Genomic DNA, 16,318 nt, shown 5'->3' on the forward strand with positions numbered 1-16,318 from the left:
TCTTTTAAGACAAAGTTATGACAGCGCAAAATACAACCTAACAACAACCAACCTGGACTGCAGCAATTTCACAGTAATGCCAAATGTTTAATTCCATTGCAGTGCACTGAGATAATGATTAAGGGTTGTTGCTCGCCTGATAAAATTCTACAAATTACCGCAATGACCTCCTAGTTTACTTGTATTTTACCTGGTGATTTAGTGATTCACCAAAGGTCTCATAATTATAGCGAATAGAAACAAAAAACAATGCTGCAACAAAATATTATCTATGTTACTGTTCCATCTACTTATTTTCTATTTACTATTCTATTAATAAATTAACGGATTGATCTATCAAACATCAGAAAATATTGAACTAAAGGTCATGTCTTGTTTTCTTTATCTAAAACCAAAGACATTTAATTCCATGAAACAAAGGGAAAACATAAAAAATAGCATTATGACATGTTGCTTGGATTTTACTTTTCTAATTATAAATAACTAATGATTATTTTATTATCACAATTTTCAGCCATGTGGTCCGAAGTCCTGTCAAACGGACCTCTTTGTTATGCTCAGCTACTACATTTCCCATGGTTCCTCTGTGAGTGGCCGCTGTGCTGGATGACAGCTATCCGGCGCCGAAACACCGATAGACACTCAGACGACAGAGCCATGGCGGCCACGGGTGGAGGGAAAATTAGAAGCAGGAGATATCACATCGCCTCTAAACCTTACGCCAAGAGTAAACAGGTAAATTGAGCGAAAGTTTTCGCGTTAAAAGCTTAAGTCAGGGACGTTATGTTGACTGTGGTGCCACTAAGTCTTAGCTGTTGTTGTTGTTTTGTTGGAGACATTTTATGGCCTGCCGTTAGCGCTCGTGGCCTCCACGCGCTGCTAGCATCTCCACGAAATGCTAACCAACTAGCAAGCTGGCTGATATGTAACTTAGCAAAATCAGACGGGCATGACAGGTCAATTCAGGACACAGCGAGTCGTTTAGACTAGTTAACCAGTATTTGGTAAAGTATAAATGCACTCATGACACGCTGAGATAACCTACAGCAGCTCATTAACAAGTTCTTAGCTGTTAGCTAGTTAGCTGAAGGCAAGGAAGTAGAATTCTAAGTATTAGCTGATGTAGCTAATGCTTGCTACCCTGCTAGCCAGGCTAGCACTGGCGAGCAACGCATTGTTGTCTTCCGTTCGTAAGTTTGAAGTCATCGCACCGTCGCCAGTGGAAGTGACATGATCGTTTGCCTCTAAATTGCGTTTGTGCTCGGATATGTGTAGTCGCCTTTCGTGCAGTTATATTTTAAGATTGCCTTCGTGGCCTGTTGGGAATCATTTAGGATCAGGTGCTAGCTAACATTAGCCAAATCTCAGCCAGTTGTATTGCGCAGGAAGCATTGGGAACCCACATGGTTGCCTTGGTGGATGATTTACTTACCGCCTGGACATCAGTGGATGCATATTTTAAATCCATTCCTTAAAGAGAAAACGGACAAGACGTGTCTTGATGCATGTCAGATGAATTGGTTTATTATGCCAGTCTATTCAAGTCAACTACACATGAGTTTGTTTATATGACTGGCAGCCTATCCTGGTGTTATCTGATTGGAGAGGTACATGAACTGAAAATCTTACTTTCGATATAATGCCAACTAGTTTCTTTGACCACTATCTCAACGTTGACGGCTATTCAATGAGTCAAACTTCACTACTTCCAATAATTTCTCATTTCAAAAGATAAACCAATTTAACTGGATTCATTGATAAAGAGTCAGTGTTTATTGCTGACATTAGTTGTCCACATTTGTTTGAACTTAAACACTTTCTGTTATGTATAATTAAGCCTAACAAAAGCTCGGAATGATCTATACAGTTGTATAGTGATTACATAATGATTCAGACAAACTAATCATACTGGTTCAACTTTGTCAGATATGTCACATTCTTTAGTCTACTTTCATTGATACGAATAGGAGGTTCCTAATGTAAATCAGTGCATGCCCATAATTGTTTTTTCAAAATTTAACATTATAATAAATTACAGCTCAGGTTAACAGTTTATTTGGTTGAGTTAATAAACTGAGTCAATCGACTGAGTCAGTATTAGGTTTAGGGTGGGTGGTTTTAGTTCAGCCTGTATACACAATATAGTCAGTGTCATTTTTCTTTAAAGTGCAGTCATATTAAAGTTCTTTATCCAACTTCATCAAAAACCCAATATTTGTAACATCCAATGTTACTTCATGGATTCATATACGAGTGTTGAAATGGAGAGAACATGTCTGGAATGATGCATGCCAGCAACAAATGAATACAATAACTGAAGAACGCACTTGTAATATTAGCTTTGAATAAATGCAAATATAAGTTCAGTAGTGCCTCAGTCAGACCATATGAGAGTCCCATATATTTGACTACATGGCAAGTAATATAGACATGTTTCAAGTCCATTCAAATGTGTCTGGACTCAAGTTGGCTAAAACAACGATTATCCAAATCTTGTGTACAGCTGTCTTTAAAAGATGGGATTAGCTTCTCTTTAATAGTTGGTTTACACAGTGCTACAGCTTACTAAGCAGAGTGCGCACGGTGAAACATCTAATGTTTGCACCATCATTGTCTTGATTCACCTTACCATGTGTGGGATTGTTTGCAGGTTGTAATGAATATTCCTTGTCAGTACTCTCTCAGCCTCTTTGCATGATACAAATGTAACGATACAGCCAGCCCACTCTTCTTAATATGTGTTAGAACATACATCATATTTTTTCACGTCTTTTGAATGAAGCTCGATGCACTGATCTACATATGAACTGGCATACACAATCAAAATCACAGATTCAGTTCGACGTCATAGCTTCCAGGTAGAGCAGTGGCAGTCAACCAGGAGTCACTTAGTCATGTGACCCTGTTCACAGCACTAAGGCGGCACACTTAAATCCTTACAACAATAGCTTGTGTGGTGCTAAACAAACTGTCACTGTGGTGGTTATTATGACACTTGCTCTCGACTGGTTAAAGTTGGGTGTATTTACACATGGGTTAAAGTGCAGAGTAGGCCCACAGGTGTATTTTATAGATAAGCAGAAAGTAAGAGGCACAGGGGCTCTTATCAGAAGCTGGAAGCTACCACGGGTTGGACAATGTGTACATGAAGTGATGCACCTGCTATCGTTTCTTAACATTTCTATCTACTCTCTCTCTGAGAGCCAAAGATGTCATTTTAAGAGAATAAAGAGGGATGGAAAAATGTTTCATTCTCGGTGAGGGAACACCAAAATTGGCCTGGTTGTCCTCTGCTACTGCAACTCTAAGCTGCTCCATCTGATGGGGACATCATTCATGAGGCTGATCTTGAGTCATTAACCATTTAATGAACAGTGGAGGGATAAAATGTTGATACAGCAATATATCGTGATACTTTGCTTGAGACACTATTGTCAATATGTTGCAAAAATCGATATTTTCAAGAAATATAGAGAGCACATTGTCATAATGGCATATGTGAACATGGACAAGTTGCAGTCTGTGTTTGATAAAAAGGCAGTAAGCAAGGACACTGCGTTGTGTCATCTAAGTGTCAAATTCTGTGAAACTGACACCTAAATGAGGGAATAAATGCATAATTCCTGCACTTTGAGTTTTTAGGGGTATTTTGTAGTAATTTATCATTAGATGATCATCTTGCAATATATTGATTATCACAGAATCACTATATTGTGATACAAAGTATTGTGAGCAATGAAGACACACTGTTTGGGTGCATTTTAGCAGCTTTTGTAAAGATTAAAATAAATTCGAGTTAATCAGTTAAGACCTGGCAATTGCCCAAAATGTATAGAATTTTGCTTCATCTCATTGAATTGACAGAAGTGAGCTTTCTTGATATTTCATTGCTATTTATCAAACATGTTATCAAACGTGTGACACATTGTTATCAACTTGAACATCCAATACCAGAACTGAGTACTGCGTAGACGAGCGTCACTCGCTTGCTGCTTCACAGAAGCATACACATGGCCTGACCCAGTTTCTGTCATACTGAGCTTGTGTTTTGCTTTGCACTGGGGAGGACAAATGGTTTCTCATTGGAAGTGGGGCTGTTAGACTGATTCAAATAGTGAAATGCAGCACTAATTGCTGTATTTTGTTTTAAATTATCTTGATAGGACTTCAACAAATTCATATTTTTTGAATGCCACAAACACAAGCATCTGCATCTTAATTGTTTACCTCAGTGTTAAAGAAATCAACAACATTCAACTTGCAAAACTGTTTTGTACCGAGCGTTGTTTTATTTGCTGCTGATTGTTAATGATTTTTTATGTCTAGGCCATAAATAATAGGCTGAGTTTATTGGTCTTTATTTTTTCTATTTGCATTTGTCTCTCCCTCTCACATTTCATCCCTCTTTTCACACCTTCCTCTCCTTCTCTCATGCTTTTATCAGCAGCAGTCAGGCCTCATCAGTCGAGTGACAGACACAGTAAAGAGCATCGTTCCCTCCTGGCTGCAGAAATACTTTAAGAATGAAGATGGCCCTGAAGGAGGTGGGGCTGTACTGGGGACAGACCAGAACTGCCAGCTGCCACCTCCTCCTAATGGCAGTGAAGAGGGGCCTCCTCCCCTTGATGGACGTGACTCCCCCGAACCTAGCACCAGTAATACAGGTGAGGGACTCATGCAGACTCTTAGGTTATCATAAAAAATTGTGAAGAAACTTTACATCCTTTTTATCAGATTTCTGCCTACCAATTATTTTTACGTCATCAGCTGTACCACACTATGCTGACCTCTGGCTTCTTTTCTCGTGCACAGAGCCCTCAACGAGCCGGGCATCACTGAACTTTCAGGACTATGTGCTTTCTCGGCCTCCTCTGAGTCGCTCACACCTCCACTTTCCCCCACTGGATGCCTCTTCCCCAATCCTCGGGGCCTCCAGCAGCATCTTTTCCCAACCCTCCACCTCCTCAGCCCCTGGACCTTTTTCCACAGGCTTCTCCTTGGTCAAAGAAATCAAGGACAACCTCTCGCAGCATGAAGATGATAACATCTCCACCACAAGCGGCTTCTCCTCCCGAGCCTCTGACAAAGGTAAAGGCAGAGAATAAGAGCAATAAGTGTTACCTTCGTATGTGGAGACATGACTTTAGGGTCGGTATAGAATCTGGGATAATGGCACAATAATCTGAATTATCCAAATCACAAAGAAGTGAGTGGTATTGAGGAGAAATCTGCAGTTTTCCTCACATTGTCACCCTCCATGCTGGCAAGAGGTTATTGAATTGATGTTTAAACTACAACCAGAGATTAGCATGTGATGTTGGTTCACCTTGCATTTAAACATCTCAGTGGAAGTGCTCTGAGCCAACATTTTTTATTGACTTTGTTGTTTTAGATGAGTGAAAATACCCACATTTCCTCTGTGATCATCTTGTTTCGTTCTTTGAATTGTTCCAGCATGAATAGAAGCACACAGATGACAAACCACATAACAGAAAAAAACTGCTGATTTTAGCCAAAGGAGTTATTGATAAATGTAGTACTACTGCAGCTAGCAATGGTGCAGTAGGTAGAGACTAGAGTGGGTGATTGATTGATTGATTGATTGATTGATTGATTGATTGATTCTTGCATTGTATTAAATAACAAAACTACAATAAATAATACAGCACATTCTCTCCATCGTCTATTATCAGATGTCCCCACTTCCAAAACGGCATCGCTTCCCCAGCTTTGGTCCCCAGAGACAGACAGAACAAACTCTGGGCATCAGCATGCCCAGTCCAGTCTGAAAAAGCCTGCTTTCAACTTGTCAGTTTTTGGGACTTCATCCAATGTGAGTATCTGTCTATCAAGATACAGAATCTGTGAGCTTGTAACAGTGGAAAAAAGAAAGTAATGCTGAAAGAACATCTCTGTGCCACAAGGCTCTGGATGTTGGTGTGTCAATTTTGTACCTGAAGTTTCCATTTTGATAATTAATAACTAACAAGCATTATCTGAACAATCGGTATTATAGTCTCTCTGCTCACAGCCGGACAGTATCTTCAGCTTATTTACTTTTATTGTGCATGGCAGCATGCCAGACACTGTTTACACTACCTGTTTAAGGCTACTTAATTTAAGCTATGGAAGCCCCCTTATATCATGTATTATAAAGAGTTGAGGAAAAAATCAGGGAAAATGACTGTTTATGTTTGAGAATGCCACTGATTGGTTGTACAAAGAAGTGATGTAACCTTAATATCATTTTAATTTAACCCTCTGTCTTCCAGTCAACATTTAACAACACAGTACTAAACTCCAGCCAGCTTGGAGATTCACCCTTCTACCCTGGGAAGACCACATATGGTGGGGCAGCTGCAGCCAGGAGCGCTCGCAATCGTCCTGGAACACCGTACCAGGTGAGCTAGAGGAAACCTTAAAGAGTAGAATCTGAGATGCATCTTTCAAGATCCATTTAAATTTTAGATAATTAATAAATGTGGTGAACTAGCACCAAGGTTTACCACAATTACGCTACTTGTGCTTTTTGGCTGTTAGATTGTTGCAGCCTTTGGTATGTGAACAGTTAAGTTCTGATATTGACATCAGGGGGTGAATACAACTTAAGTGTGAATATTATTAATTTAACTGGACACTAACTTAGCTCATCTGATCTCTAGGCCCCAGTGAGGAGACAGATCAAGGCCAAGCCTGCTGGTGCTCAGCCCTGTGGGGTCACCAGCGCCACAGCCAGACGCATCCTGCAGTCATTGGAGCGCATGTCAAGCCCTCTGGCGGTGAGTACACGCACATGCACAATTATCTCTTTTGTGACAGTAGTTAGACTTGGCAGTAATGTTGCTGTTTGATAATGTTATTGACCTAAAACAAATGTTGATTTTTCTTCCACAGGATGCTAGAAGAATCCCTGCAGCAGCCTCATCCCCTCTGTCAACAGTAAGAACTTTTCATATTATTATAAATACTTAAAGCATGTATTTGCAGTGAGACATTTTATAATCAACACGGTATGATATTGTTCCCCAAAACCTAAGAAAAGTATGGAAATATTCTCTAATAATCTGCAAAAGCCTTAACTACTGACTTACTGAATTTTTTTGCAACAAACGGCATTTTTCACGAGTTTCTTTCTTTGCAGTCAATGGACGGCACAAATCTAGATGTTTCACATTTCCAGGCAAAGAAGAAACGAGTAAGTATAGATTTTTAAAATCATTGTTGATATATCCTCTCATGTGGCTTGTCAAAAGCTGAGTTACTGTGTGGTTGACCTTATAATAACTGTGTCACTGGATGACTTTAAGCCTGTGCACATAAGAAGACAAACATCCCTTGTGTTTTCTGTCCTGTGTGTTTGTAGCTTAGCCCAAGGCTTAGTGATATGAACAGGGATATCATTGTACAAACCCGAAGCACTTGTTGGGGTTTGTCTTCCTGTCACTTCCTGTCCTGTTGCCTGTTGGCCTCCTTTACACCTGTTAACAGTATTCTCCTCTGCTGGGACAGCTGTTCACCTCTGCCTGTGTGTGTGTAAGCTGGAAGGCTTTAGAATACAAGTGTGTTAGACTCCCTGATCTGTTTGGTTCATTCGTGTAGTCCATTGTTAAATTGTGCCAGCTCTGGACTGAACTTGTTCTCAGTAATAACTGACAGGCATTCCCAGCTGCGACAGCTGCTTTGTCAACCCCAACAATGGTGTATCGACCCTTTCAGGGCCAGAACAAGAAAGCTCACTATCTGACTTGGCCCTTCATGGCCAGTTATTGCTTTGATGTTTTTGGCAGGATCTAAAATATAGCCTGACCAATACTAGATTTTTGAAACCAAGACTAATTTTGATAATATTATATTTATTATTGTTATTCTATATTATTGTTATTTATTGACATAAACAACCTTGAATACTGATCCCTGCCTGAATTAGAATTTGTCCAGCTCTTTATACAACTGCACCCTGATGAGATGGTCTGTGTAATCTGTTCTATTACAATTATGCAATTATCTATAGATGTTACTGTTCAAATGTTTGATGAATTAAGAGGAATAAAGTACTCCCATTATGTTCATTTATATTGAAATAACATGCTGCCTTCATGCAGTAATATAATCCACCATGTGTTTTAATAGTTTTTATGCACCCATTGAGTTTAGTGACATGGTGATGGGTGATTATATTCCTGATTTCTAATGTTGTGTTTATATATGACACCCTTTCTTTAATTCAGATGGATTCTTCCCTCCCACCGGTGCAGAAGCTGGTGGTTCCTGCTGCAGCATCAGTGTCAGGAAACCGCTCCGTGTCCTTCAGGCCCACCCTGACACCTGGAGGATTGAGCAGACCTCTGGACAGGACCCCAAGAGAGACGGTCAGTAACACAATGCTGCATTATTTCGCACCACAACACTGTTCTTCTGTATTAAATGTATTTGCAGTCTCATACAAACATGATGCTAAATGTGTCGCTGTTTTATGTCTTTAGCCCACAAGACAATCACCGCAACTACCTGAAACAAGCCCAGGTCCATCTAAAAGGTAAAAACGGGGTACTTGTAATAATCAGGCACCATGGTTACCATGTTACTATTGAAAGTTTCTACAATTAATATTGACCGTCATTAGGTGTCACCATTGATCTCTGACAGGTCTATTGTTAATGTATTTGCTGACCTCTCTGTACTAAGGTTTTAGTGATAATGCAATTTTCTTTTAGAAATTTTTTACAAAATATTTTCAAGCAACCTCATCCAAGTAACAAAGACAGACATTATGACCTAAACATTTTTAGTTGTGAGACATTTTGTTTTTCTTGGTGCCCGAGCTCTCTGTATGTTGTTTGGCTTGTTTTACTAACTATACCTGTTCCTGTTTACCCCTCTAAAACTAGCACAATGAGTTCCAGCGTCCCAACTTATCCTCTGTCCAGCACACCTGCAGCAAGCAGCGTGGGCTCTGGAGGTGGCAAGATGAAGAGAGAGAGGACCACGGCACGGCCGTCCTCCAAACGCCCCGAGGAGGATGAGGTGAGAGCTTGACATGAAACTTATTCCAGATTTTAGTTTTACGGTTCTTATCAATTGGATAAACAAACAGAAGAAGAATCAGGTTTTCATACTTTGTCAGGCTTATTTTCAGGTCTGGCTGAAAGAAAAGTTACAAATCTAGATCAGGTGATGTGTAATATCAAACATGGGTTTTTCTCAGTTCACCACCAGTTTGAAAGTCTTCAGTGGTTTGCATTTCTCTTCATAAAATGCTTTGATCCTTAAAGTTGAGCACACACTGATGGATCTGTTTGTCCTCTGACTGCAGGTGGTGGAGGTACCAGACCTTCCAGCCATTTCACTTCCCATCAGCACCTCTGCCTTGCCCTCCTTCAGCTTCACCTCACCGCTTCCACCGCTCACCCCTGTCAGAACCACACCTAATGTCACGCCTTTGACCCCTGCGAAGGAAACAGTCCCAAACAAGGTCAGTCTCTTAAAATAGTCTTGTTACACTGCAATGATCTTAAAAAGCTAATACTTAACTGCCTTATTGATGCCTTTTGCTAATATTCTTTGTTTTTTTTTTCAGGAGCCACCAACAGCCTCAACACCTCCTTGTGTACCTTTTACGTTTTCCTCTCCTATTGTCAAAGCAACTGCTGCTAGTCCCCCTTCATTTTCCCCATCAGTAAGTAAACACTTCATGTAATCAATCTGTAATCATTCAGTGACTTTATTTCGACGGGTAACACTGATGATTATTATTTGGTTTTCCTGTTTGTAGGCTGGATTCATTTTTAGTGCACCTGTAGCAAAGTTGGGTCCCTCCATGTCAAATGGGAAGCTGGCCACTCCTATAGCAGCAACAGGTCAGAGAGTTTTCTTACACTTATCATGATTGTAAGTCTTTTGCCTTTCCTGGAAAAAAAACCTAGAACTCAAGTTTGATGTTTGTGTTTTGATGTTTTATACAGCGAAGACAGCAACAGGCAAAAGCACAGAGGAGTTTGAAGGACCCTTCAAACCAGCCAAGACCCTGAAGCAGGGCAGCGTGCTGGATCTTCTCAAAGCACCTGGTTAGAATGAATATCTCATTACACATCTTGCATGCTGTGGTCTACATGGTATTCACTGTTTTAATCCTTTACTTATCTTTAGGCTTTTCCTCGCCCATTGGTCGGACTTCCCCAGGCCCAGACAACACTCCTCAGAAGACCTCCACAGAGTCCACCTCCCCCTTCTCCTCCATCACAACCACCACAACAACCTCTTCTCTGTCTTCTTCAGCAGGGCTTGGCAATATGTTCAAAGCCCCACCAGGCTGGAGCTGTGACGTCTGCTTCGTGCAGAACAAGCCATCAGACACCAAGTGTGTTTGCTGTATGGCTCCACAGCCTAATTCCTCCTCATCCAAATCTGTGGACAGTAAACCTATAACCACCCCCTCTGCTGGGCTAGAGAGCAGCAGCAGCACGGACACAACCACAACCACCACAAGTTTTGGCACAATGTTCGCCAAACCTGCAGGAACTTGGGATTGTGATACGTGTCTTGTTATAAACAAACCTGATGCAGTAAAGTGTGTGGCCTGCGAAACAGCCAAACCGGGGACAGGGCTGAAACCCTCACTGACTCTTCCTTCTGCCTTCTCAGCTGTTAAGACTGTATCCACCCCCACAGCCCCAATTTCTACAGGGTTCACCGGATTTGGTGACAAGTTCAAAAACCCTGAAAGTTCTTGGGAATGTGATACGTGTATGGTAGTAAACAAGGCTGAGGACACAAAGTGTGTGGCCTGCACAAGCGCTAAACCAGGTAATGAGAGCAAAACAATTGTAATGTTGGTATTTGATATTCTACGTGCTGAATAACAGGTTTTGTTTTTCATAAAAGTAGAATCCTATATTTTAGAAGTTAATGGTAAAATGACTTAAGCATATATCTTTTCTCATCCTTAGGAGCATCAACAGGTGCTTCAGCAGGAACCTCTTCTTCAGCCAGCACTGCTCCAGTGTTTGGGTTGGGAGATGCATTCAAGAAGCCAGAGGGTTCCTGGGATTGTGATACCTGTTTTGTACAGAATAAGGCTGCTGATGTAAAGTGTGTTGCCTGTCAGACACCCAAACCTGGAGCTACTGTAGAGTCCAATGGTAAAAAAAAACAAACAAGCTTCTTTCAAGTCAAATGCTTCTTATAATAAAAATAACCCACATTTTATAATGGTGGAACAAGTGTTTGGGGACCAAAATGTCTCCTGGTGTATTGCAGCAAGATAGTATTGATGACATGTTGCTGATTTTGCTTTTTTGCATGATTTTAGCTGTCAAGAATTAGTGTTCTATCCTTTCCGAAAACGAGTCCAAAGCTGTGATACAAACAAACATGTTACTTGTGCAGGCCCATGTCTCTGGGAATTACACTGGGACTCTCTTCTGGTCTCAAAAGCTTGAGTTTTGTTAGACTTTTGGACCATGTTCCCAACCCCTGCAACAAACAGCTGCTTGCTTTTGTTGACTAACTGCAATCTGCATGGTGCATTCAGGGGGCTGCTTGTATATTACATTCTTGTTGTATTTGATTTGTATCCAACCTTTCAAAGACAGTTTGCTGAGCTCAGATAATGTGAATAATGGTCTTGAGAGAAGTGCTTTTTACTTATTTTTGTTTGTTCAGTTAATTTGTGTGAAATTAATTCCTAAAATAAGAATGGCAGCTAATCCAAACCTTTTTTAAAAATGTCTCCTCAGCTTTTAGTTCGACTTTTGGTTCATCTGCTGGTGGGACTTCAGGCTCCTCTACATTTGGCTCTTCTACCTCTACTTCTGGAGGTTTCAAGTTTGGCACATCAGACAGTTCCTCTGGTATCAAGTTTGGAGGCTCATTGTCGGAGTCCTCCTCTTCATCATCAGGTGGATTCAAATTTGGAGTGCCATTTGGAGGCTCCTCATCAGAAACCACTTCTAAAGACACTACTTCCTCTTCAGGGTTCAAATTCGGCAGCTCATCTGAGGGCTTTAAATTTGGGACTGCCTCTGCTGACGACAAAAAGTCAGACCAGCCTGTGGCTGGTTCTCTGTTTAACTTTGGAACAACCCGTGGGCTAATTGCAACTGGATCATCTAGCACAGAGAGTAACTCCTCTAAAGGAGGCTTCACCTTTGGACTGTCAAAACCTGAAGAAAAAACATCAGACACCACCACCACCACCACCACCTCATCCTCTGTTAGTTTCACTCCTCCTGCTCCCTCTCAAGACAAGAGTGACAGTGTGGAATCATCAAGTGACACCACATCAACAAACACCAACTCAACCACCACCACAGCGACCACCACTGGGTCTGTATTCGGGAGGTTGGGTCAGCCGACACTGGCGACTACAACACCACAAGATGGCTCTATATTTGGATCCTTACAGACCAGCAAAGAGCCAGCTGCTCCCACATTTACCTTTGGGAAGCCAGAGGAGAAGAACGAACCCATTGGGTCCTCTGCTCCATCTTCTTTCCTCTTTGGTGCTGCCAATAAAGAGGCAGATGCTGCACCAGCACTGGCTGCTTCAGGAGGCTTTTCCTTTGGCAAACCCAGTGCACCAACAGAACAACCTCCACCTGCGTTCACCTTTGGCAAGCCAGCAGACAAGAGTGAAACATCCACTGCGGAGGCCCCGAAGCCCTCTTTTACCTTTGGACAAAGTGCTACAGGTGAGAGATGGTTTGGACATTAATACTGTTCTCATTGTTTTATGAATGGTATGTTGCCTGTTGATAACTGTATTCAATTGTCTGTAATCAAGAATTATTTTCATTATCAGTTAATCTGCATTGTTATTTTTTAAATGTCAAAAAATTGTAAAAAAAAAAAACTGCTCATCACAACTTCACAAAGTGATGTCTTCAGATAGCTTATTGCTCTTTATTTACTTGCATAAATGACAAAGAAAAGCAATAACTCCTTTCAGCGTTGGAGGCTGGAACCTCTAAAGGTTTCACAGTTGTTAAATATGAAAAGTTGAACCAGATCAAGGATGAATTGAACTTTCAAGTTCCAGGTATTGTCGAAATATTTTGGGCAAACGATTAAAGGATTTCTCAGATGTTTAGTCAAAGTCGACAGTTCAGAGAGTTTGTTTATATTGCACTTCCATAAATTTGAGCCTCATGATCACATCATAATCAATTATTTGTTTTCCCCGACAGATTCTTCTGCTGCTCCAAAACCAGCATTTTCTTTTATGGCTAGTAATCCTACAAACTCCACCACCTCATCCTCCTCCACACCAATTCCCAGTCTGTTCGGCAACCCTGCCACCAACACCACCGCCACCAGCAGCAGCAGCAGCAGCAGCAGCAGCTCCACTCAGGCCCCGGCTCCTTCTGCAGCTCCCAGCACTTTCATGTTCGGTCAGCCTGCTGTAACCTCCAGCGACGCCCCTCCAGCTAAAGCAGCCTTCGTCTTTGGCCAAAGTCAGGACAGCCAGGCGCCTGCCCCGTCAGCTGCACCTCTGAACTCTACTGCAACCCCAGCTCAGCCATTCATCTTTGGTGCTTCTGCCGCCGCTGCTGCTGCTCCTCCTCCTGCCGCTGCTGCTGCTGCCCCTGCTCCGTCCTTCAGTTTTGGAGCAGGAGCGCCCCCTGCTGTCTCATCCTCAGGTTTGTATTTGCTCATGGCGGGGTTGTTACAAGTTACAAGCTTGAACATTTACATTTGATAATAAAAGTTTTTTCTTTATATTTTGTCCTTCTATTTATATCTTCAAACCTTGTCTTTTCAATAGCAGCTCCATCTGCAGCTCCCACACCATTTACATTCAGCTCAGCCCCCTCCGGTGGGTTTGGGGCCAATCAGACTCCTTCATTCGGCTCATCCTTTCAATCCCCTTTCAATGCCACGCCTTCCCAGCCCCCGGCCTTCGGAGCCAAACCCAACACTGCCCCTGTGTTTGGACAGCAGGCAAACTCCACACCTGTATTTGGGGCAGTTACTAATTCTGCACCAGGTGGGTGACTAATGGTATTGTATTTATCATCATCACTGAAGTTGATGAAATTATATTGGAAGTAAATGTGTGTTGTATTCAGCAGGTGGAGGCTTTCAGTTTGGGGGAGCAAGTGCTTTCGGAGCCACAAACAACTCTTCAGGTGTGTTTACTTTCGGAGCAGGAGCAGCCGGTTCTCCTGCCCCTGCTGCCAACCCCTCCATCGCACCCCAGTCAGGAGCACCTGGAGGTGGATTCAACTTTGCACAACCCCCTGCGTTCAATATTGGGTATGTTGCACTTTCTCAATTTTTGCTGAAAGAGCAGAATATAAGTTTTGTAACAATTCTACAAATTTCTATTTTAATGTTACAGCTGAGATCAAATGTAACATCAAACTTGAAAAACACATTTTGAGTGCATTGTGCTTTTATAAAGCATTAATACTGCCTAATTATTAATTCTGTACAGTGACATGTGTCTTTGACAGCCGTTTCTGTTGGTGCTTATAATAATGAAAATGTCATTTCTTTTGCCAGGTCAACAAAATCCTTCACCCCCTCTCCTGCTGGACAACAAGCAATAGCAGGGCGCAAGATCAAGACAGCGGTGCGGCGCAGAAAGTAGAGCCCTGTGGATGGAAGTAGACTTGACTTTGACTTGACTGTAACCCCACTGAATAAAGTCCTAGAAGGTCTTAACTGGACAAACACTGAAATTACTTGTGAGGAAGGGCCGAGACTTGGGGCCACATTGTGCTCAGGCTGGACAGGTGGGCGTATTTTAGCTGTAGGCCGGGCTGATTTACAGAGCCGTTAATATGCGAGACCATCCAACAGGACTTCCCCATGAATAAAAACTGTCGACTAAACAAAGACACCGACTTAGAACACACAAATCAAGCAAGGACCCCTGCTGAACACGATGGAAAAACAAAGCAAGACAGTCATATCTATATTTTCAACACCGGCAGATGTCTGCTAGACTTAAGGCATGACTTTTTGTAATAAAATTACAAAGGCAAAAACTGCAAATCTAAAGAGTTGTGAGTGTACACAAAATCTTATCGATTAGTATGGGTGATCAGGTTAAGAGCTTTGATATGCAGAGAGGTAGTGAGAGCTGTGCGGCGCATCTCCAGTGGCTATCTTAAAAACTATGTAGACTGCTCCTCGTACAGGAATAAGGAGCTGCTGGAGATGCAGCCGTGGTGTCAGTGCAGAGTGCTGTATGTACAGGGATGAGCGTGTAATCTTTGTGGTGAATGCAGCGTGCTTGTATTTTTTGTTTTGTTTTTTTTTTCTCTCCCCTCATATGTACAGACTTGAGGTGTGTTTGGGGTTATTTGTACATGCTGAGGTTGCGTGTCGGTGTGTGCGTATGAAAACTGAACGCCTGGGGCCGCTACAGGCGAGCAAGCAAAATGAATGTTTAAAACAACAACTAGGGGAGGAAGGAAGGAGGGCGGGGGCGGGAGAGGGGAAAACGTATCCATGCACTGTGGAGGACGGACCGGGCCGGTGGCTGTCGCCCTCGTTCAACTCCGATAGGACTTTGTAAATGCATAGTTTCGAATCTGTTACATGTTTGATCCTTTGACCTCTCTGGTTCGCTCCACTACTCTGCTTTTTGTGCCCTGTTGTCTCTTCTCTCTCTCACACTCTTGTTCCCTCTCTCCTCTCGAGTCCTTATAATCTTCTTTTACCTCTCTCTGCCTCTCCCTCAATCTCTCTACTCTCTCTCTCTCTTAATTGGCCTTTGAATATTATTATAAAACCTGTAAATAGTGATGTTTTTTTTTTTTAATCTGTGAAGTTGAATTTTTTGTGTTACCGCATTCAGCATTTTTGTCTTTAGAATTTATTATGTAAATTCCTATATTCAAAGTTGCCCGAATCCATTTAAAAGGAGCTTAAATGCAAAATTGGAGAGCCTTTAATGACTAAAGGTATATTGGCTTTTCTGATCCACTTTTGTTTGGACCAAAACCAGTATTGTACAAAGTATTAAGTATATATTTTTCTATTGCGTGTTTAAATGGACGAGGGTGACTTTGGATGATAAGGAAGTCAGTTTAATTTTAAAGCCATGATTATTACTGGATGAGTGATAAAATTAAAAACCATGGGTAACTACCATCAATAAAATTATAAAAATAATTCATGTTTTCTGTGATTGATCTTTTCATACAGGATACAGCATATTGGGCCTCCATGGATGAAATGGTTAATACACGGCACTATTCTGTAGCACTTTACTTCTATTAATCACTTTTTTTTATTGGCAACATGTGAGCAGATTGTAAGGTGATGTTAGAAATAAGGCACATTATTAGACATTTTCTCCACAACAGAA

The 16,318-nt window shown here is 41.6% G+C and overlaps 1 protein-coding gene across 7 annotated transcripts; it reads left to right on the forward strand.

Moving 5' to 3' along the window:
- The first annotated feature begins 580 nt into the window (after positions 1-580).
- Positions 581-16,122, forward strand: nup153 (nucleoporin 153). Of its 7 annotated transcripts, none has more exons than XM_037092383.1 (22): positions 581-735; positions 4,445-4,664; positions 4,813-5,088; positions 5,694-5,833; positions 6,273-6,401; positions 6,663-6,779; positions 6,895-6,939; positions 7,142-7,195; positions 8,229-8,369; positions 8,484-8,536; positions 8,889-9,024; positions 9,314-9,472; positions 9,578-9,676; positions 9,773-9,857; positions 9,963-10,064; positions 10,147-10,803; positions 10,947-11,138; positions 11,736-12,689; positions 13,185-13,637; positions 13,763-13,984; positions 14,067-14,253; positions 14,503-16,122. In XM_037092383.1, exons 1-22 carry the CDS (start codon positions 607-609, stop codon positions 14,588-14,590), a joined length of 4,638 nt encoding a protein of 1,545 aa, XP_036948278.1. In that variant the 5' UTR covers positions 581-606; the 3' UTR covers positions 14,591-16,122. The 7 variants fall into 7 exon arrangements, with proteins under 7 accessions (XP_036948278.1, XP_036948281.1, XP_036948280.1 ...); XM_037092386.1 differs by having other exon boundaries at positions 14,070-14,253; XM_037092385.1 differs by having other exon boundaries at positions 13,766-13,984.
- Positions 16,123-16,318: the final 196 nt, after the last annotated feature.

Source organism: Acanthopagrus latus, chromosome 3, assembly GCF_904848185.1.
Source record: "Acanthopagrus latus isolate v.2019 chromosome 3, fAcaLat1.1, whole genome shotgun sequence".
In the NCBI taxonomy this organism is placed as follows: domain Eukaryota; kingdom Metazoa; phylum Chordata; class Actinopteri; order Spariformes; family Sparidae; genus Acanthopagrus; species Acanthopagrus latus.

What these genes read in the sequence shown, in the direction of transcription:
- nup153 (XM_037092383.1), top strand. Translation starts at nt 607, where the DNA reads ATGACAGCTATCCGGCGCCGAAACACCGATAGACACTCAGACGACAGA. An exon ending in CACTCCTATAGCAGCAACAG is followed by an intron (nt 9,858 to 9,962) that starts GTCAGAGAGTTT and finishes TGTTTTATACAG; the next exon opens with CGAAGACAGCAACAGGCAAA. An exon ending in CCCTGCTGTCTCATCCTCAG is followed by an intron (nt 13,638 to 13,762) that starts GTTTGTATTTGC and finishes TCTTTTCAATAG; the next exon opens with CAGCTCCATCTGCAGCTCCC.